This window comes from Cricetulus griseus, chromosome 5, assembly GCF_003668045.3.
Source record: "Cricetulus griseus strain 17A/GY chromosome 5, alternate assembly CriGri-PICRH-1.0, whole genome shotgun sequence".
Taxonomy (NCBI): Eukaryota; Metazoa; Chordata; class Mammalia; order Rodentia; family Cricetidae; genus Cricetulus; species Cricetulus griseus.
Genome location: NC_048598.1, coordinates 177,531,592 through 177,553,077, shown reverse-complemented (window position 1 = coordinate 177,553,077; position 21,486 = coordinate 177,531,592). Strand labels below are relative to the sequence as shown.

The 21,486-nt window shown below is 41.6% G+C and overlaps 1 pseudogene and 4 gene segments (V, D, J or C); all 5 read right to left on the bottom strand.

The window, feature by feature from the left end:
- Nucleotides 1-1,602: 1,602 nt before the first annotated feature.
- On the bottom strand, nt 1,603-2,062 carry LOC113838455. The segment is given in 2 exon segments: nt 1,603-1,937; nt 2,017-2,062. Coding segments are annotated over 2 exon segments (381 nt in total).
- A 173-nt stretch (nt 2,063-2,235) lies between these two features.
- LOC113836074 lies at nt 2,236-5,766 on the bottom strand. The segment is given in 3 exon segments: nt 2,236-2,366; nt 5,291-5,623; nt 5,721-5,766. Coding segments are annotated over 3 exon segments (510 nt in total).
- A 4,556-nt stretch (nt 5,767-10,322) lies between these two features.
- On the bottom strand, nt 10,323-13,243 carry LOC113838447. The segment is given in 3 exon segments: nt 10,323-10,348; nt 12,798-13,100; nt 13,198-13,243. Coding segments are annotated over 3 exon segments (375 nt in total).
- A 2,343-nt stretch (nt 13,244-15,586) lies between these two features.
- LOC113838448 lies at nt 15,587-15,995 on the bottom strand. The segment is given in 2 exon segments: nt 15,587-15,852; nt 15,950-15,995. Coding segments are annotated over 2 exon segments (312 nt in total).
- Nucleotides 15,996-20,401: 4,406 nt separating this feature from the next.
- Nucleotides 20,402-20,857, bottom strand: LOC118238843 (annotated as a pseudogene).
- Between the last annotated feature and the right edge of the window lie 629 nt (nt 20,858-21,486).

The following is a 21,486-nucleotide window of genomic DNA, read 5'->3' as shown; positions in this document are numbered from 1 at the left end:
GGACTTCTGTGATAGGCATCGAGGTCTGGAGGTCTGAGCTTCAAATCTGTCTGAAGAAATTTGTGCTCCATCCTGGCAATTGTTCACACAGATCTTTTCCATCCCACAGAAAGTCAGTTCATCACATCCAGGTTTGTAATGCAGAAATAACATTTAATGGTTCAAGGAGCACCTGAACCACCTTAGGGTCACCCATATATGTGATGATGAGAAGTCCACTGAGATCATCCTGGCCCAATGAGACACTAGCACAGAGCATTGGAAACTGCTGTCTTTGCCATACCAGTGAGATATCAGCAGGACGATGGACACCCTGAAATCAGCTTGCCAGCATTGGGAGACTTTTTCCCAAAATGTTTCTCAGGGTCCAGAGGCCCACATTTAATTAATCTATGATTATAAGTGGTTTGGACCTCTACAGCGGCAATAGGAATTCAATGTGGCATTTGTTGCATTCACACACTGGTTCTGGTTAACAAAGAACCTCTCCTGTGTAGAGCATGGAGATCTCATGTGCCAACCACACAATGATCTCTGCATGTGTGATGTTGACAATGAAATCCACACAGTCGCTGAAATCTCAGTGCACCACTTCCTGCTCTACTTGTACTGCCCCTTACTTCTTAGGGATTGGTGGGTCTGCAGCGCCCCCTGCTGGTCTTAGGAACCTGTTCATATAAGTTTGTCTGTGTTCTCACAGTCCACTTATAATGGGACCTCTTTCTCTTCTTCATTGTCTGCCTGGTGACTGTGAGTGATATTTTGAGGACAAAAGGTAAGCTGTACCTGAATTGTTTAGAAGATCTTCATAAACCACAGTCGTTTCTTTAGGTGTTGTCGCATCTATCTGTATAATTAGCCACTCATGGGGAAGAGAGTTAGCAGCACAACTGTTGGACACTGTTTATAAGGTCATTTGTCAACTCTTGGCGCTGCCTTTGGGACACAAAGCCTTACAACACCAGGGAGAGGATGAATCACAGCCTGCTACTTACAGATCACTTGGCATCTCTACAAAATGTTTTCACACTTGAGAAAGAACCACAATTTCAGAAATGGTAGACTATGATTCCATCTTCTTTTCTAATTTATCGTTTCTATCATCAAGGCTGCATGTCTGCATGTAAAGACTTAAGGGTGATGTAGTGGTCTCTTTGCCATAAACCTTTCTGAATGGAAGATGCTGTCTCTGTCCTCAGGCGGCTCTCTTCTCTCTCTAGACATATTTTCCCTAAGTTCAGCCTCCACCTACTTAGATGCAGGTCATGGCTGCTAAAGATTTTCAAAGACTTGGATGTATTTGTTATAAGCTTAGTGAATGATAACTGTGTAGTCCAATAAATTGCCATCATCTCCAAAGATGAATCCGTGAAGATTGAGTGGAATCCCCTGGATTAGGGACCACAAACTCTTACCTTCATAAAATACAACAGACAGATTTTCATATCTGAACAATTATTAAAAGGGACCTCGTTTGTATAACAGGAAGCCAAGGATATGAAACTCAGAATGAAGAGGAAACCACAAAGGCTAGGAGGAAATGTTTGCCCTCTCCCTACGCTGTGACAGAGCTGAGAACCAGCCTGGGATACTGTACAGCTGTCAGCCGAGGCTGTGTCTCTGTGTTCTCCGAGCACAGTAGTATGTGGCAGTATCTGCAGTGTCCACACTGGCAATCTTGAGGAATACCTTGTTGTTTGAGGTGTCTTTGGAGATTGTGAGCTGGCTCTTCAGGTTTGGGTTGTAGTATTTATCATCATTCCAATAAATGACTGAAAGCCACTCCAGACCCTTCCCTGAAGGCTGGCGGATCCAGCCCACACCCATACCAGAAGTGCTCAGTGAAAACCCAGAGAAAGAGCAGGTCAGACTGAGAGTCTGGGAAGGCTGCAGCAGCCCAGGGCCAGACTCCTTCAGGGTAACCTGGGACAGGACATCTGTGGGGGAAAAGTAGAAGGTAAGGTTGGCACAGAGTGAATTATGGGAGTTCATGCAGTAGGAATCCATGGCACTCACATGCAGGCACAATCAGCAGCAGGAATGAGGAGGCAAACAGGTCCATGGCTGCACACCAGTGAATGCCCAGGCCCAGCTTTGCCTTTTCAACCTCTGCTTGGGTGGAGCCAGGAGTGATTTGCATTCCCTCACCAGGAGCTGACTCTGATGGAGGACTTAAATCATGGGTCTCAGGCGGACCTGGTGTGAGATGAGGCTCGCGGGATGCCTCAGGGAAATTCACCTCTGATCATTACAGACAGGAGCCAACATGAGAAGACACAGGTCCTCAGTATTCAACACATCAGATGAGAACTGTGTGAAGGCTGCAGTGAAGAGCATTGCCATCTGCAGACTGGCAGTTATGCAGTCTGTAATTGCATGGAAGAGAGTTTATTTCATTGACTTTACAGATCTGTCAATTTCCTGCCTCACATATTTGATATTTCTATTCATTCAACATGGGCAGCTTCATGTTTATACTGCTGTCTATTTCTGAAAACTTTAAAAGCAGCAGCAACAGAAAACATAAACTGTAGCAGAGACATGGTCAGTTATCTCAATTCTCTCAGATGCTGAGCATCCTGGAGAAAGGGAAGAAGGACAGAGAATGATGAAAGTCACAGCTCACAGGGCCCAGGGATTTCTTCACAGGTTCAGTGATGTTATAGAGCAATGTAATTTGCTTTTTTCTGTGACAACTGGTGTTTTAAGATTCAGAAAGAAAATGATTTGCTTCTCTTTGAACAAATTTCACAGTGGCATTGTGATATGAACATGATTCAATCCTTAGAAAGTAGCTTCAGTGAACTGCTGATTTCTTTAAGGAAGGCTACATCAAAAATTACTCATTTTATGAAAACAACATTTTCTCAATTAAGTGTTTAGAAGATAAAGATACCAAGATGTTTCTAAAGCATGAATATGAACTTACCACAATCATTTAGTAATATTGCCAAAAGAAACCAAATCCACAATGCTGAGAGTGAGCTGAGGCACTGAACTCTTGTGGTAAGATGAGGAATAAGAGCTGTAGTATCACATGGTTCCTTTTCCAGAGTGTTTCAATGATTTTAATCTGTTATTAAATTGTGTGTCTTGAAACAGGAGACTTCTGACATCATCTCTATGACTTAAGAAGTTCACCACACAATCCTCATCAAAGGCAGGCAGTAGGAAGGATCCATAGAAGGAAAAGTACCTGCATGGGATTATACAGAGATGAAGTTGCCATGTTAGGACAGAAGGATTAGAGGGCCAGAGATGCAGGGAATGCTGCTACCTGAGTATGGGAAAGGCAGGCACCAGACTCTCCTAAAGAGAGAGATTCATTTGTAACCAGGAACAATAACTGCATTTCAGATGCTTTTTATGTGGAGGGAATAAAAGTGTGATGCTGTCTCAGGTCTGTGATATGAGCTGCAGTAGACATAGACATTTTCCCTGAATCCGTCAGATGTGCACAGAGAACTCCCAGGTCTGAGTCAAAAGAAGTGCAGACAAGTGTGCCTTGTGCAGTCCATAAGTTAAATACATAAACCTAATCCAACAAGACGTTATATAAATGTAGATGCTAAGCACCCTGCCAAAATCAAAAGGAGGAGATATGACTCTAAAATTGGAGGAGATTAAGTCATCCATTCAGAACATTTCACTGAACTACTTTACAGCTTTGAAAATCCCAAGCCTGGGACATATGCATGTCAAGAATTTATTGTATTTCCAGTGTCTGATGTTGGCATGACTGTCTCTCCTCTGTTGATCACAGTGACAGGTGAGGTGAGAAGCACTGCAGAGGGGACAATCGTTAGATAAAATGGAACCACAAAATCATCCTTCAGAAATCTCAGTTACCTGGATTGTGATCAGTGGTGCTATTTTGGGATTGATGTAGGCAGAACAAGTTACATGCTGATGAGGTGAGTAAGGGGATCCCACACAGGCGTGGAGTAGAGCAGTGTGCAGACATTTCTTTAGGTGATGTATGAAGTCTGCCATCAGAGCCAGGATCTCACCTCATGAGCTGAAAGTCATCTAGCCATTAATTCAAAACACATTCAGAAAACACCAAGATGAATGTAGTAATGAAAATAACTGAATTAGAAGTTCAATGCTACAACTTCGGAGCCTTATAAGTCTACAGCCTCCAGAAGAGGAGAGGGGGTTAGACTGTTACTATAAATCTTTCTGCCAAAAGCTGCCTGAGTCCCACCAACATGTGTGAACTTTAAGCAGACGCCTGCCCGAGTTAGGGCCCAAATGAATACACAGAAACTTGTATTAGGTTCAAAGCTGCTTGGCCAATGACTAGGACTTCTCATCTGCTAGCTCAGGCTTAACTATCATAAATCTATATATGTTATAAGAGTTATCTTATCCGACACCTTATTGGCGTCCATCCTTGCTGGTGGATCACATCTTGCGGGTGGAGAAGGAAGAGGAAAAAAGGGCCCTCCCTGTTTCTCCTCTTAAATATGAGTCTCCTTGCTATGTCACTTCCTGCCTGGATCACCACGTCTCTACTACATTTCCCAGAATCCTATTTGACTCCTAGTCCCTTCTAACTTGCTGTCTCATTGGCCAAACAGTATTTTACTTAACAATCAATAAGATAAACATACACAGTACATTCCCCATCATCTCCTCTTTTCTGTCTAAATAAAAGAAGGATAACTTATCTTTCATAATAACTGAAGAAAGCTATAACCATAACTATCTGTCTTTAATTCTATCAAAGACCACAGAAGGATAATATATAAACTCTAGAATTGACAGAGACATCTGCTACCTGGACAGTCACCCAAGGTTCCTCTGTAACGTTGGGGCAACCCTCTTCAGCCCATAGGACAACTCAAGGTGACTGCTGAGCCTGAGCCTGGCTCCCCTTCCACTTGGTTCCCTCTGATTTAGTAAAACTGTTCCTGTCAAGGGTCTGTTCTAACCTCAGGATGAGGCAAAAGTCCATCTGAGGTTCCCAAGCTTCCCCAGCAGCTGATCCTGGTGACCACAGAGAATCACTCTTCCTCATAGACACTTTCTGTATTAGGTTCAAGTAGGACTAGCTGACATATTTGTTTTAATAAATCACATCAAAATAGGACTTGTTTATCTTTAGAGACATAATCAATTCCTAGATTCTATAATTGTTAAGAGGATCATCAGAAAAGTGTCAGATGGAGAAGGCATCTTCATAACACAGAAAACAAGCCATTATGTCTGAACCTGGGCTTTATGGATGCTGAGCGCCCCCTGCTGGTCATGGGTATCTGCCAGGGAGGTTTTTGCCTGGGCTCACACTGCAGACTCCTCAGTGTGTTGCTTGTACAGTAATAAGTGGCCGTGTCCTCAGTTCTCAGGTTGTTCATTTGCAGGTCGGCCATGCTTCGGGAATCATCTCTGGAGATGGTGAATCTGCCTTTCACCGAATCAGCATAAGAGGTTGCATAATTGTTACTTTCAGTGCTTACATAAGCAACCCACTCCAGCCCCTTCCCTGGAGCCTGGCGGACCCAGTGCATGTTATAGTCAGTGAAGGTGAATCCAGAGGCCGCACAGGAGAGTTTCAGTGACCCTGCAGGCTTCACCAATCCTCCACCAGACTCAACCAGCTGCACCTCACAGTGGACACCTGCAAACAGAGAGGATCCTGATGAAGAAACTGTCACAAAGTCTACTGTCTCTCTCACTCATGTCTCCTCACACACTCAGTATCCCGTGTTATCTACCTTTTAAAAGAGCAACAAAGAAAACCCAGTGCAGCCCCAGCCCCATGTTGAATGTCGTGTTTTCAGTGCTGATCTCTGAATGAGAAGACAGGGCTAGAGTCCTCTGCCTGACCTGCGGGGTCAGGACAGGTCTTGTTTTATGAGCAGAGGGAGGCCGTATTTGCATATCTTCCTGATATATCTTATTCTCTCTCGTGTGAGCCTTAGAGGCAGCAGCAATGGTGCAAATGTCTGAGAGAAAATGAAATAGTGACTACCAAGGTTTCATTGAACTATTATTCATTATTTGTTTGCAAAAAGCTTCAACATCTTTAATTATTTATTTTTACATGCATTCTTTACTTCTTAACTCACCAGATACCACACAATAAGTTCATCGAAGTTTAAACATTCAAAATTACAATTCTATGATTCAAGGGGGACTAATGTAAACATCAATGAATAGTGAGGTATGCATGAATTTACTATAATAAAACTGGACAGCATGGGGGAAATTTAACATGAGCCAGGACACACGTTTGTCCTCATTATAGAATACATATGAATGTATATATAATAAATATACATATTAAATAATCATTAATGATATGGAGGCTATTCCTTGAGAAATCCTATAGACATCACAATCTGCTATTACACATAGGGACAAATGTTTGTGATTAGCATATGTTAGTTAACACCTTTGGCATCTGTACCATTATTTTTCCACAAAATGAATATAGGCTCCTTGTGTGTGGTTACAACAGGAAGGGGAGGAGTCTGTTACCTGGACTGTAGTGCCATGGTTTATATCTGTCCATCTCTTCCACCCTCTGAGAATGTAGGGCTGCCATAGTGGTTGTGGGATCACTCTTCAGAGGCCCCTTTGAATGGCCATCCCTGTAATAGAGAGTTTGGAATTAATTGATTAATGAAGTCATGTTTTAGAGAAAGTTTGCTATGGCTAAGAGTCCTTATGGACCATAACTTTATTGTTTCTGTGGCACTTGCAGGAAAGTGACTTCATTTAAAGCAACTAAATGCAGTGAGCTGCTGATCTGAAGTCACTTCTGCTTTGTGTTCTTGATGACCAAATCATTTCTCTGCCAGGTTTCACTTATTTAGCCTGGTTATGTGTGGATAAACAAAAGGAAGAAACTCTAGACAGATGTGGTGACCTCCCTTGCTGTTCCATCTTTGCACCTGTTCCTTAGGACCATAAATGGCTGAGGTGTGGTCAGACCCTGATGGCCTGTGCTTCAAATGCATCAGGTTGATCTGTTATGGGAGTTGCTTCTGATCAGGAGTATGGATGATCTATAGGATCCATCAAGTCTGGAATGTGGACATTAGATTCTGCTGCACTGTCTTTGTTCATTTCTATGCCCTTTTCACAGTGAAACGGTGACATCTCAGTGGGTTTCTTCTCACAAGAACTGCTGGAGGATACTCACACACAGTTTCTCATAGTCATGATCTAGTAATATTTCTTGCAGCAGATTGGAACAAAAAAAATGCACATGAAAGTAAGCATGAATGTTAGGATCGGCCTCATCACATTTCCAAGAAATTGAAGGTATATAAAATATTATATTGATTCCATAACTACAGGAAGAGTTGCATAAAATGAAATGATCACTCTTTGCTATTAGCTAGCAGAGTGGTGATAAGAGCAAAACATTAGGGGAAATTTCAGCAGATGTTTCCCCAGAATGATTTCAGGGTCCTAGTGCCCAGCTGTTCTACAGAAAGAACCGTGTTCTCAGCCCAGACACCTGATGATCCAGGACTGTGTTTTGCATCCAAAAGACTGAAGGAAACTAATTAAATAAATATAGTTTATTGATAATATAAACAATTGGAAAAACTACTTGCAAATATTTTTGATGTTTCTGTATGTGGTATGTTTGTGTAAACATCCTCATTAATCAAGTTACTATTTATTGTCTTCAACATAAACACAGGTCTTATGTCTGCCATCATCACAGGATGGAGAGCAGTCTGCCACCTGGACGCTAGGGAGGCCATGTATTGGCTGCTTGTGAGGAAGACTTCCTTATTAAGGGATGAAATAGGGACACACACTCATGAATACAGCAGGACGTGACACTGTTGCCTCTTCCTATGCCAGGGAAGGATGGAGAAAAGCACATGACCATTGCATGTTGAAGCCTTCAGCTTCCAAGAGAGAGAGAGCACAGGACTCCTGACCTCAGGTCTTATCTGGACACTAAGCAGAGAGAACCACGCCCATAGAGGGAAAACCCCAAGTGTCATTGGCTAATCAGATTGAGCTCCCACAACAGCCATGCTCTAATGTTCCCACATTCTCATGTCTACCTGATGACATGTTATTTGAGGTGTTTGGGCACTTCATGGTGACTCAGCAGCATGTAACAGACAACCCCTTGTATCAATGTCTTACAGCAACCTGACAAATGCCTTCCGAGTACATTGGAGTTTTGTTCAGTTCAGAGACCAGAATGGGAAGATTCCCTTGCCTTCTTATCATTCCCCAGTTACCACTGCAGAAGACAGGAGGTGCTTTATGAAGTCTCCAGTATTTCAAACAGTATTTTAAATTCACCACAGATCTGAAAGGTCTCTAACACAGAATTGGCACAGGTGATTCATGCCTGCCAACAAAATTTTATCATATGAGGCTTCATCCATATTCAGCTCATGGCATTCAAATTTCAAGGTTAAGTGTGTTTGCTAAAGGAACATGCAAAATTAATACTCTCTGCTACAGAGACTTCTTACTGCATCCAAACATTGAGATTATCAAGTATTTAAGGCCTCCATGCTGCTCATTATATAAAACCAAACACATTATAGAGCAAGGGTGACTTCAAGATATCCAGTGGATGGTGAAGTATGTGGGTGTAACAGAGTAAGGCAGTGTTCTGTAAATGTGTGAGACTGTGGGTCAGGGTACAGGGACTGGAAAGGCAGTAAACTTGAGACCAGATTATTATGAATAATCTTAAACCTATTCTTAATTAGCATGTATATACATTGTGTTTGATGAAAACTAATTTAATGATACACTTGTTCAACTTACAATAATTACACTTGTGTGGCAATGCATAATGACACAAATATTTCATTCATTGTAAGAGACCAGAAGGTCTTCTGGATGACACAGGCTGAGATAAAAACACACATTCATGTTACTCAAGACTATGAGAAGAAGACATAAGGGAACAGGAATGTGGTGTAGGGGGAAGAATAGAGAAGACTGAAATAAGAGATTCCATCAGTTAGGGGGCCAGTATAGGTTTAAGAAATCAGGCACTAGGGAAATTTCCAGATCTACAAGGATGACACCAACTAACAATCTAAGCAACAGAGGAGAGGCTACCTTAAATGCCCTCCCCTGATAATTAGATTGATGAGTAACTTATATGCCATCCTAGAGCCTTCATCCAGCACCTAATGGAAGTAGAAGCAGACACCCACAGCTAAACACTGAACTGAACTGGAATCCAGTTGCAGAGAAGGTGGAGTGATGGACAAAGGAGTTAAGACCAGGCTGGTGAATCCCACATAATCAGCTGAACAAGGGTGAACGCTTGGCCCCCCGGACTGATCACTGGGAAGCCATCATGGAAATGAAAAAGACCCCATAAATGTGGGTGTCAGTGAGGAGGCCTTGGAAATCTATGGGGCCTCTTGTAGTAGATCAATACTTATTCCTAGCACAGGAATGAATTTTGGGAACCCATTTCACATAGAGGGACACACCCTCAGCCGAGACACATGGTGGAGGGCCTAGGCCCTATCCCAAAGGATATGACAGACTCTGAAGACCCACCATGGAAGGCCTCACTCTCTCTGTGGAGCAAAAATGATATGGGATATGTAGGGTGTTGGTTTGGGGTAGGGGAGGAGACAAGGGAGAGGGAACTGGGATTGACATGTAAAACAATATTGTTTCTAATTTAAATAAAAAAGACTATGAGAGGATATTTGGTTTGGTGTGATATCATTTATTTGTACTTTACAGGTAAAATATTTTATTCAAAGCTACTACAACCAAATCCAGTCTCTGAGAGCCCAAAGATATTATTGTCACTATGCATTACCACAGTTTTCCCTTTAGTGTTTTATTACAGAAGGAACATGTACATGGAGATGGTCACTGGACCTCATTCAGCATCGTTTTATTACAGTTGAAACTTGGAAAACTTGACAAAGACTGTTGAGACTGTGATGGAGGGTCAGAAAAGTCGCCACTCAAGTGATTATTTCTGAGCAAGTCTCCAGGCTGATCTTCTTTGTCATCTCAGTCCCAGGGAACTTTCCTGCCACTCCACGGTTTCTGACACACTCAGGCTGTGGTTGCAACACTGTGTGTCTTGCACAGTAATAGACTGAAGAGTCATGAGATGTCAGGCTGCTGAGCTCCTTGTAGGCTGTCCTGGAGGGTTTGTCTGCAGTCAGTGCGGCCATTCCCTGGAACTTCTGATGGTAGCTAGTACTGCCATCTCCAGGAAAAAATCTCCAATCCACTCCAGGCACTGTCCAAACCTCTTCTTCACCCAGCTCATAACATAGCTAGTGAAGGTGTAGCCTGAAGCCTTGCAAGACAGCTTCACTGAAGACCCAGGCCTCCTCAACTCAGCCCCAGACTGCTACAGCTAGACCTGGGAGTGGACACCTGTGGAGAGAAAGGCCTAGTGGATGTCATTGTCACCTGAGTAAATGGCCCCTCCTCAAGTCTGGAACTTAAGCACTTACCTGTAGCTGCTGTCACCAGGAAGAGGATGATCCAGCTCCATCCCATGGTGAGGACCTGTGTGCTCAGTGACTGTGGAGAGGACACTGATCATGTATTGTTGGTGTGGACATCCCTGTATTTACCAGCACAGATTTCATGATTTGCATATTCATGAGCAAAGAATTACTTTAAATAAGGACCTACTCAAGTTTGAGGAGATAGAGGACACCTGGATCAGGCAAAGGATGCTGATGTCCAAATCCTAACGCTGTCTCAGGAAATGCATTCTTTGTCTTAGCTCAGGGCTGTGGAGATGCTGTGGGTGAAACATCAAGAGCTAAACTCTTGGTAGATTTCAGTCCTGAGAGAGTTGCTCTGCTCTGTGACAAGGTTGTCAGATTTATTTAAAGAAGATGGTTGTGATGATGATGGTGATGAATGGAAATTTCAAAATATGATAAATTTTGAGAATTTACATGCTCCTGTCAGATGTATAGAACTAGTATTTGTCCTTCAAGTGTGCTACATACAAACTGGATTGACTACTGAATTGGCCTAAAGGGAACACACCTCAGAAACATTTGCACATTGATATTTATTGCAGCACTGTCTGCAATAAATTATTGAGCTTTACTTCACGTCTGTCAGCAGATGACTGCATCAAGAAGACACGGTTATATGTGAGACACAATGGGAATATTTCATCTGAATGAATACAGAAATTATATCACCTTGAGGAAAATCAGCATGCCCTGAGATATCTGTATTAATTAAGATGATCTCTGAAACAGATATTATATGAGACTCTAAGTAGTTTATACGTATTGAATAGGAACACAGAACTATGTATGGAAATTCCTAACAACTTATAAGTGAAACTGTCCAGCAGAATACAGCATAAAGCTGATATTTGTTCTATGATTAAATTGGAGAATATCTGACATTGTCTCCATGAGATTCCAGGATCATCACACACATCCTCATTGAAAGGAAAACATCCTGGAATGGATGATACAGAGGCAGAGTCATCACGTTTGGGTGAAGGGGCCAGAGGGTCAGAGAGATGGAATTATGGGTAGTTGTGAGCTGCCTGAGTGGGAAGCTGAGAGCCAAATCAGGTTCCGTTTAAACGTTACAAACTCTTAAGCACAGAACCAGCTGCTGGGAGTTTTCTTGGCTGTGACTCGTGCATGGTTCCAAAATACATGTATTCGTGCATGATGTGTTTTTTGTAGATTTCAAAGTGAATGCTTAAAATACAAAAGCTCAACACTAATTTGGAGACAGTTTTAACTTTGTTTTTGCCCTTTTGACTTATTCAGTCACCTGTCCCTCTTGGCATCCTTTTGTTCCCATTCTCCCCCTTTCTTACTTCCTTGGTGTCCTGTGCGTACTTGTCAGACTCTGTGACATAAAAGCAGGTAGATGGGAGTGTCCTGCTCAGGAAACGGGATGGATTTCAGCTGAAAACAGCTATTAGAAAGCAGGAGCAGGGTGAGCTCCCTGCCTTTACCGGGCTGCTGAAAACACACCATGTTCCCCTGCAGAATGCTTTCTTGTGACTTCACATCCCCTAAAGAGAAGCCAGAGGAGGCACTGGCTCCTGTCCTGATGGCCCTAGCGGTCATTCACCCTCCCTGTGCTGTAGCCATCCTATAATTTTCTACCTGGAGAGGCACAAAGTTTTCATTCCTTTTCTAAATAGTTGAGAAAGCTCTATGGAAACACATCTCTATAGAGTTTACTGCTCTTCCTGTGAAACTTCATGTAAAACTATTTTATTTTCTCCATGTGTGCTGGGAATGATACCAGGGCCTCCTTCTCTATGCCAGGCAGATGCTCTACCACTACTCTTCCCTGGGAGATTCTTTTTTTTGCTTTCTTTTTTTAAGACCTTACATATTTAATACATTGTGTTACCCCTTTACAAATGGAAAAAAATTAAGTTCAACATTTCTAGACCAATATGACTGTTAATTTCTGTACAATGCCAACTCAACACAGTAAACTGGGATACTTTTTTCCAAAGTTGACAGCACAGATAAAGTTTCCAAAAATTTAATAATATATATCAATAATAGCAGTATTGCATCAATAGCAGCAACAGCATTTCCAGGTTCTGCAGTAATTAAGAATGTTCATCAAAGCAAAGTCATCAGTTTTAGAGGCATGATCAAATCCTAGAGTCTATAATCATAAAAGTTTCCCAAAGAACAATCATGTTTTAGAGGGCAGCCAGATAAAACAGAAAAAAAATCAATTATGTCTGTACCTGGGCTTTATGGATGCTGAGCGCCCCCCGCTGGTCATGGGAACCTGGCAGGGAGGTTTCTGTCTGGGCTCACACTGCAGACTCCTCACTGTGTCAGTTGTACAGTAATAAGTGGCCGTGTCATCAGTTCTCAGGTTGTTCATTTGCAGATAGACCATGCTTTGGGAATTATCTCTGGAGATGGTGAATCTGCCCGTAACTGAATCAGCATAATTTGTTGCATAATTATTACTTTTACTTCTTATGCGAGCGACCCACTCCAGTCCCTTCCCTGGAGCCTGGCGGACCCAGTGAAAGGCATAGTCAGTGAAGGTGAATACAGAGGCCGCACAGGAGAGTTTCAGTGACCCTGCAGGCTTCACTAATCCTCCACCAGACTCAACCAGCTGCACCTCACAGTGGACACCTGCAAACAGAGAGGATCCTGATGAAGAAACTGTCACAAAGTCTACTGTCTCTCTCACTCATGCCTCCTCACACACTCAGCATCCCGTGTTATCTACCTTTTAAAAGAGCAACAAAGAAAACCCAGTGCAGCCCCAACCCCATGTTGATTGTTGTGTTTTCAGTGCTGATCTCTGAATGGGAAGACAGGGCTAGAGTCCTCTGCCTGACCTGCGGGGTGAGGGCAGGGCTGGTTTTCATGAGCAGAGGGAGGTCATATTTGCATATCTTCCAGATATATATTATTCTCTGGTGTGTGACAGCCTTAGAGGCAGCAGGTAATGGTGCAAATGTCTGAGAGAAAATGAACCAGTGAGGACCATGATTCCATTAAAATATTATTCATTATTTTTTTATAAAAGCTTCAAAACCCTTAATTTAATTTTTGTATTCTTTTTACATGAACTCTTCACTGTTTTCTTACCAAATATTATACAACAAATTCATATAAGCTTAAAAATTAAAAATTACAATTTGATAATTCAATGGGAACCAATGTTAAGATGAATAAATAGTGTACTATACATTAAATTACAGCATTGAAACTGAGCTGGGGGACAGCATGTTGAGAAATTTTAACATGCACAATAATACAAGATTTATTCTCATTATCGAATACATATACATATACGTGCACATACAAATGTATATATATACATATATATGCATATATATATTAAATTAATATTAACAGAGTAGAGGCTAATCCTTGTGAAATACTAAACACATCACAAAATGCTTTTAGATATATGTCTTGTGTTTGGGGTGTCTTAGTTAATATCTTCTGCATTTGTGCCATTGATTTCCTCAAACTAAATATAGGAACCCTGTCTGTGGTTACAACAGGACAGAGAGGAGTCTGTTACCTGGTCTGTAGTGCCATGATTTATGTCTTCCCATCTCTCCAATCCCCTGAGGATGTAGAATTTTTTTGGTGGTTGTGGGATCAGCCTCAAGTGGCTCCTAGGAATAGTTACCCTGTATTAGAAAAGAGAGTTGGGAAATAATTGTTTAATGGATTAACTAATTCAACTATTACAGACACATTGTTATGTCTAAGGTTCGTATGGACCATGATATGGTTGTTTCTGTGGCATTGCAGGAAATTGACTTCATTTAAAGCAACTAAATGCAGTGAGCTGCTGATCTGAAGTCACTTCTGCTTTGAGTCCTTGGATGACCAAATCATTTCTCTGCCAGGTTTCACTTATTTAGCCTGGTTATGTGTGGGTTGGCAAAAGGAAGAACTCCAGACACATGCAGTGACCCCCCTGCTGTTCTGTCTTTGCATCTGTTCCTTAGGACCATAAATGGCTGAGGTGTGATCACCCCCTGCTGGCCTGTGCTTCATAATCATCAGGTTGATCTGTTATGGGAGTTACTTCTGATCAGCAGTATGGCTGATCTATAGGATCCATCAAGACTAGAATGTGGATATTAGAATCTGCTGCATGGTCTTTGTTTATTTCTATGACCTTTTCACAGTTAGATGGTATCATCTCAGTGGGTTTCTTCTCACAAGAACTGCTGAATAACACTCACAAACAGTTTCTCATAGTTATTATCTAGTAATATTACTTGCAGCAGACTGGAAAAAACAAAAAATAAATCCACATAAAAGTAAGCATGGATGTTTGGATTGGCATCATCACACTTCTTAGAATTTGAAGGTATATAAAATATTACATTAATTTCATAACTACAGGTAGAGGTACATTAAATGAAATGTTCCCACTTTGATATCAGCTGTGATAAGGGCAAAGCATTGGGGTAAATTTCATTTAATGTTTTCCTTGCATAATTTCAGGGTCCTAGTGCTCAGCTGTTCTATAGAAAGTACCTTGCTCTTAACCCAGACCCCTGATGATCCAGGACTGTGATTTGTATCAAGTGATGACAAAAATCAATTTTCTTTTCTGAACGTTTGTCCCTCACTCCAAACAAAACAAAATTTCAGCTTCATAAACTTGCAGTTTTTAATTTGCTTTTTTCCCTGTTTTATTTGTTATGGGAATTCTGTTACAGGTCCCCTAGCAAACTGAGAGGAATATTTTAGTCTGAGAGATATGTTTTACACTGGGGATGGACATAACCAAGAGAGAAAAGGCTGAGCAGAGGAGTGTGTGGTCCTTCTGAGTGAGGAAAGGAGTGACAGAGTGTGTCAGTGTGGGCTTGTTATTCGAATAGCCAGGCTATTCCTTAAGATTTTTTTCTAACTTCAGGATTGTTAATCAGTTGTGCTTAACATTACCGGAGAGAAGAGAAGCAGCTGGAACCAGTCAGTTGCATGGCTTCTCTTCTAACATTGGTTAGAAGTGGTATGATGTCCGGGGGACTTTAAATTCAGAGGGCTGCAGGGAGGTTTGTGTCAGGTTCACAGTGAAGTCCTCTCACTGTGTCTGTAGCACAGTAATAAATTGCGGTGACCTTGGATATTAAGCTGTTCATTCACAGGTAGAGGCTGCTTTTGGAGTCATTTCTTGAGACGGTGAATCTGCCTTTCACGGACTCCCCGTAGCTTGTTGCATAATTGTCAGGTTTGGGCTTAATTCTTCTTCCCACCCACTCCAGTCCCTTCCCTGGAGCCTGGCAGACCCAGTTCATCCAGGCATCACTGAAGGTGAATCCAGAGGCTGCACAGGAGAGTTTCAGGAAACTTCCAGGCTGTACTAAGTCCCCACCAGACTCCACCAGCTGCACCTCACACTGGATGCCTGCAAACAGAGAATTCTGACACACTCACAGATGTCCAATAATCCTCTCACTTACATTTGCCCAAACATTTAGTATCTCTCCTTATGTATAAATTACCTTTCAACAGAGCCACAAGGAAAACCCATCTCAGTATCAAGTCCATGCTGAGTGTTGAGTGTTCAGTGATGACCACAGAATGGGAGGACCTGTGAGTCCAGACCTGGGTGACTCTGTCAGAGCTGTAGGGTCTGGGCTGGTTTTTATGGGCAGAGGGGGACATAATTTGCATGTCTTCCTGCTATGTCATGATCTCAGCACCAGGAGCTTAGTGGAGACAAATAAGGGTGCAAATGTCTGAGATGAAATAAAGACCAAAGTGGAGTTTATGGTATGAAAGCATCACTTACTCTCCAGGGCCACAGCTTAGTTGCTAGATGCGGCGTCCACCCTTGACCAGCAAGAACGACGCCACACCGAGGAATCTTCTTCAACACAGTTTAATCGGGAACCTCTTTGCTTTTACAGTGTATAATGGCGGCGGCCCCGGGTCGAGGGAGACGGGGCCTGATATAGTCTACATCTACCAATCACCTAACCCTACGTGGCGCGCCAGGATAGGTTGTCTCCAAGCAGAATTAAGAGGATACATGACCTTTACCAAATTTGGAGTTGTTTACCACAGAGAGCGCTCGCCGTCGGGCTGGCGGAGGGTGGAAACCGGCGACATCTTTTGGGTGCGGTATTCTGCAGCTCCCTACAGCTAGAGTATTGTTTTGCATTTTTGAAGCCCTATGTTTATTCCCAGGACTGCATTGTAGACAAGAGAAAGGGGAATGGGAATCAAGGGTTTGAGTTATGCTTGGTCTGTATGGAGCTGTTTGTTAGAAGGAAGAGTGAAACAGAATGAATAAGAAAACAAGAAAATGTACTTAGTATCATTTTAGGTTTTAAAAAAGAAATACAAATTTTCAGGCTTAATTTATTGTTCTCTTTTTTAAATTCTTTTCTGGTTTTGTGAGATAATTACATATTTAATAAGAAACTCAGAGAAACAAAACGAAACCAAAATCATTTTAAAAAAATGGTTCGGTGAATAGTGAAAACATTTGTTAAGCTGAATTAACACATTGTTGCTGAGTGGTACAGCATATCAGGCATAAAGGTCCTCTATTGACGCTCAACTAAACAATAGAACAACTATATGAATATAAACACTGTGGTTCTGCTTTAACAATGATTAAAACACATTTTGATGACCTGTATATAACATTTAGCTCCTCCAGGTCAGACCTTCCCCAACTACAATAAAGACCTGCTCTTCTGTGACCTCCCTAAAACACCCGATGGGACAATTTCCTTGCAGCCACACCCTTCTATTCTCTTGATCCCCAAGCATTTGCTTTCCTTTCACCACCAACTGAGTCCAATGTTACACACACACACACACACACACACACACAAGAGAGAGAGAGAGAGAGAGAGAGAGAGAGAGAGAGGGAAACACAGAGACAGGAAACGTATTATGTAAGGATGAGAAATCATGAATTTGAGAGTGAGCATGAGTTGGACACAAGAAGAATTTGAGTGGGGATATTGACTGCCACATTACTAAGATTGAGAAATTCTCAAAAAAAAACCTAAAATTTTAAAAGCAACAAGGGAATCTCCCCTCATGCACAGCTCCATTGTGAGTGGCTTTCCTTCAGTGCTATCACTCAATGGGAAGCCTTGGTATCCAGGCCTGGGCTCTCAGCAGGTTCTGTGGAGTTAGGACTATTCTGGTTTTCAAGAGCAAAGGAGGCCTTGTTTTCCTTTCCAGCTCTTTATAAGGAGGTTTGTGTTGGGAGTATTAGAAATTTAAATGCCTAGACCAAATGAAAGAGACAAAAACAAGTAACAGGGAAAGAATTAAAAATATTATCAATAATTACTTCTCATATAATTTGGTCTGATTTATTTTTTAATTAATTGAATTTTCACAACAGACACCACTCTCTCTTATTAGGTCTACAAATGCCATTACAATACAAATTTGATAATTTTAGAAGAATTAGCAAAGTGTTATACATGATGAGTCTAAATATTAAATTGAAGAAATTGTTTTAGAGGATGTTGCTTACTGTTAATTCCTGTAAATGTCTGGTGTGTGAAACCCAGTATGGAAGAACAATGATAAATAAATTCTATACAGTATTATTTTTCTGGGAGTAACATTTAATTCAAAATTTAACACTTTGTTTGCATTAATTATTAGTCTGGTGAGGACTGTGTTTCAATTAGCATTCCTGTACATCAGGTCACTAATTTTAAACATTTTCAAACTAATGAAGGAACAATATGTGCCTCTGCAAAACGATAGAGAGAAATCATGAGTGCTCACTCATGGACCCTGCTCTGGTGTCCATCCATCCCTTCAGACCTGTACCCTCCCCAAAATGACCTATGTCCTGATTGGATGAGACTCAGCATGAAGAACTTTGAGATTGCCTCTCCATGAGACACGACTGTCCAGTCCTAGCTTCCAATTGAGGATTTCATTTTTTATGAGATGTACTGTCTACATGTATATTGGGAAGGTCTTTGAATTGTGTCAATTTCTTCTCTGCAGCATTCCCAGGAGAGTGACATATATTTTGGAATAAACTGACCTTGTATCGTTCTAGGGGAGGATTCTAACTGCCATTGGAGATGGTCTCCTGGGCCTTGTATGTGGTTAACTGAGTTGAATAAACTCTGAGTAGAGTCAGGAAACACCTTTGCTGGCCCCTCTGCACATACTCCCCAGGCTCTGCATAACTGATTTATTTTGGTTTTCCTTTTTGATGTCTCATGGTAAAAATACTTATCAATGTTATTGATCACGTGGACTTGATTTCATTGTAAATCATTATGATATTTCAGACTGTGTCCCTGTGTGTTTTCTTCAATAGAACAAGGTCTCCAATTGATTAATCTCATTCCTCCATATGGATTGCTCTGAAATGTTTGTATACAGATTTATACTCTCTCAGCAATTTTGCACAGGTCAGGAATGCTGTCCTAGGAATCTCTTGTGACTGTGATGGACCATGGCAGTCCTAAGATGGAGTTCTGTGGAGTATGGTAGCTTTGTCTATTCTTGAGAATTCCAGGCTGTCCCCACAGAAGTCAGCCCTGTGCACCTTGCATGAGTCCAGCTAGTCCAATCTAACAACAACTCAGCATTCATATTACTTTTAATCTTTCTGTTGACAGTTCCCCAGCATTCACAGATAAGGGAACCCTCTTTCCTGACTCTGTTGCTTATGTCTAAGCAAGAGTTCATGATGGTGTCCAACCTTTATGCTGAAAATAAGACATTGGCAGGACAGTGGGCCTTGGAGGACAAGAAATTTCTTTATTAAAAATAGTAGCCATGCTGTCAATGGCAGAATTATTTTTCCTGATATTTGGCCTTTGTATAGCCAAGGTATGTGAGTTCTCCCAATTAAAACAGAAGAAAAACAATAAATCCTACACAGAAAGAATTGCTTAGATACAGATATGTAAAAGTAATAACAGAGTCAAAAGTCAGCAGAGGTCATTAGTGGCCCTTGACACCTCCAAAAACAAAAATCTACTCAGTCTCTCTCTCTGTCTCTGTGTTTGGAGAGAGAGAGAGAGAGAGAGAGAGAGAGAGAGAGAGAGAGAGTATGTGTATGTGTTGGTGTGGGAGTGGCGGGATTATCCTGTGACATACACTGATGTCCAGTCAATGTCAGTCAGTGTCACCCTAAAATGTGTTGCAAAGACAATCCAATTTCAGGAAACAGGGCAATGATCACCCAGGGCTCCTGATGGCATCAATGTCTTTAACATTATCAGTTTAGGATCCCCATGATCTGGCCCAGTGTTAGTGATCAGGAGCCCAGAATGCTGAGAGAATAACAGACTCTATGCCAGAGGTTTCCACAGTATGACATTCGGGCCATCTTCATCTCTCAATTGAGAAGAAATGTGATTACTACCAAAAAAGAAATAAAGGATCAGACCTCCCCATAAATGATCACATAGAATTGTAATTAATGGAAAGGTAAAGAGACTCCCCACAATCTATGGAGACTACTTACACCAAAGTATTTTGTGTGCTGTTAGATACATCACTGAATTTTGAAAAGTATTTTTGTTTGTTCTGATATTGTTGATTTTTATTTTCCTAGTCAAATTCATATTATAGTGTATTCCCAATAAACTCCTAGTGTCTTAGATTTAAAGGTCACACACACACACACACACACACACACACACACACACACACACACACACACTATAATGTATTGTCATAGTTTCTTATTCTCTGTTTCATTAAAGCAGAATCATGTCAATATAGGTGTTCACTGATAAAAATCTCCTCAAGATCTGGTTACTGAATGAAAACCAATAAGGACCACTTCATTATCAGATATTATTTGGAAAAAATGACAAACACTATGTAAGACTGTTAGGAGTAGGGTAGAAACGGGACACACAGAATGATTATTTCTGTGTAAGTATCTAGGCTGATCTCATCTGTATTCTCAGCATCCTGCTCCTCCATGGTTTCTGACACACTCAGGATGTGGTTGAAACACTGTGTCTTGCACAGTAATAGACTGCAGAGTCCTCAGATGTCAGGCTGCTGAGCTCCATGTAGGCTGTGCTGGAGGATTTGTCTACAGTAAGTAGGGCCTTGCCCTTGAATTTCTGATTGTAGTCAGTATTACCATGAGAAGGATTAATCCATCCAATCCACACCAGGCCCTGTGCTGGCTTCTGTTTCACCCAGCTCATAAGATAGCTAGTGAAGGTGTAGCCAGAAGTCTTGCAGGACAAATTCACTGAGGACCCAGGCTTCACTAACTCAGCCCCAGACTGCTACAGCTGGACCTAGGAGTGGACACCTGTGGGGACAAAGGTAGAGTGGATGTCACTGTCACCTGACTGCATGGCCCCTCCTCATGTCTGGAACTTGGAGCCCTTACCTGTAGCTGCTGTCACCAGGAAGAGGATGATCCAGCTCCATCCCATGGTGAGGACCTGTGTGCTCAGTGACTGTGGAGAGGACACTGATCATATGTTGTTGGTGGTATGGACATCCCTGTATTTACCACCATAGACTCACATGATTTGCGTATTCATGAGCAAGGTACATCTTAGATAAGGACCTAGTCCAGCTGGAGAGGAAGGAGGTGGAGGACACCTGGGTCAGGCAGCAGGATGCTGAGTTCCAAATTGTCATCCTGTCAGAGGAATAGTGATTCCTGAGACCTATGCAGACCCTGTGGATATAACATCATGGCCTAATCTCTCCATTTACAATTAGAATACCAACCAAGTGATTAGGTCCCTTTCCTGACAAAATTGATTTACATGTGATGGTTTTAATGAGGATAAAACTAATACTCCTAAATTTGCAATCTCATTTCACATATAATAAGCTATTAATGTTTTCTTTTTCAGCATGCTGCAGGTGTGTGTTTCTTCTGGGTTATTTTGTTCTTTAAATTCCTTGCTTTTGTCTATTTGTTTGCTACCTATAGTGATAAAGAAATGTGGAGTTAAAAGGTTGGTCCTTATATAGGAATAACATAATTGTCCTATGTTGAACCAGTTTAGTCAAGATAGTACTTGTTACTAGCCAGAACATCAATCACAAA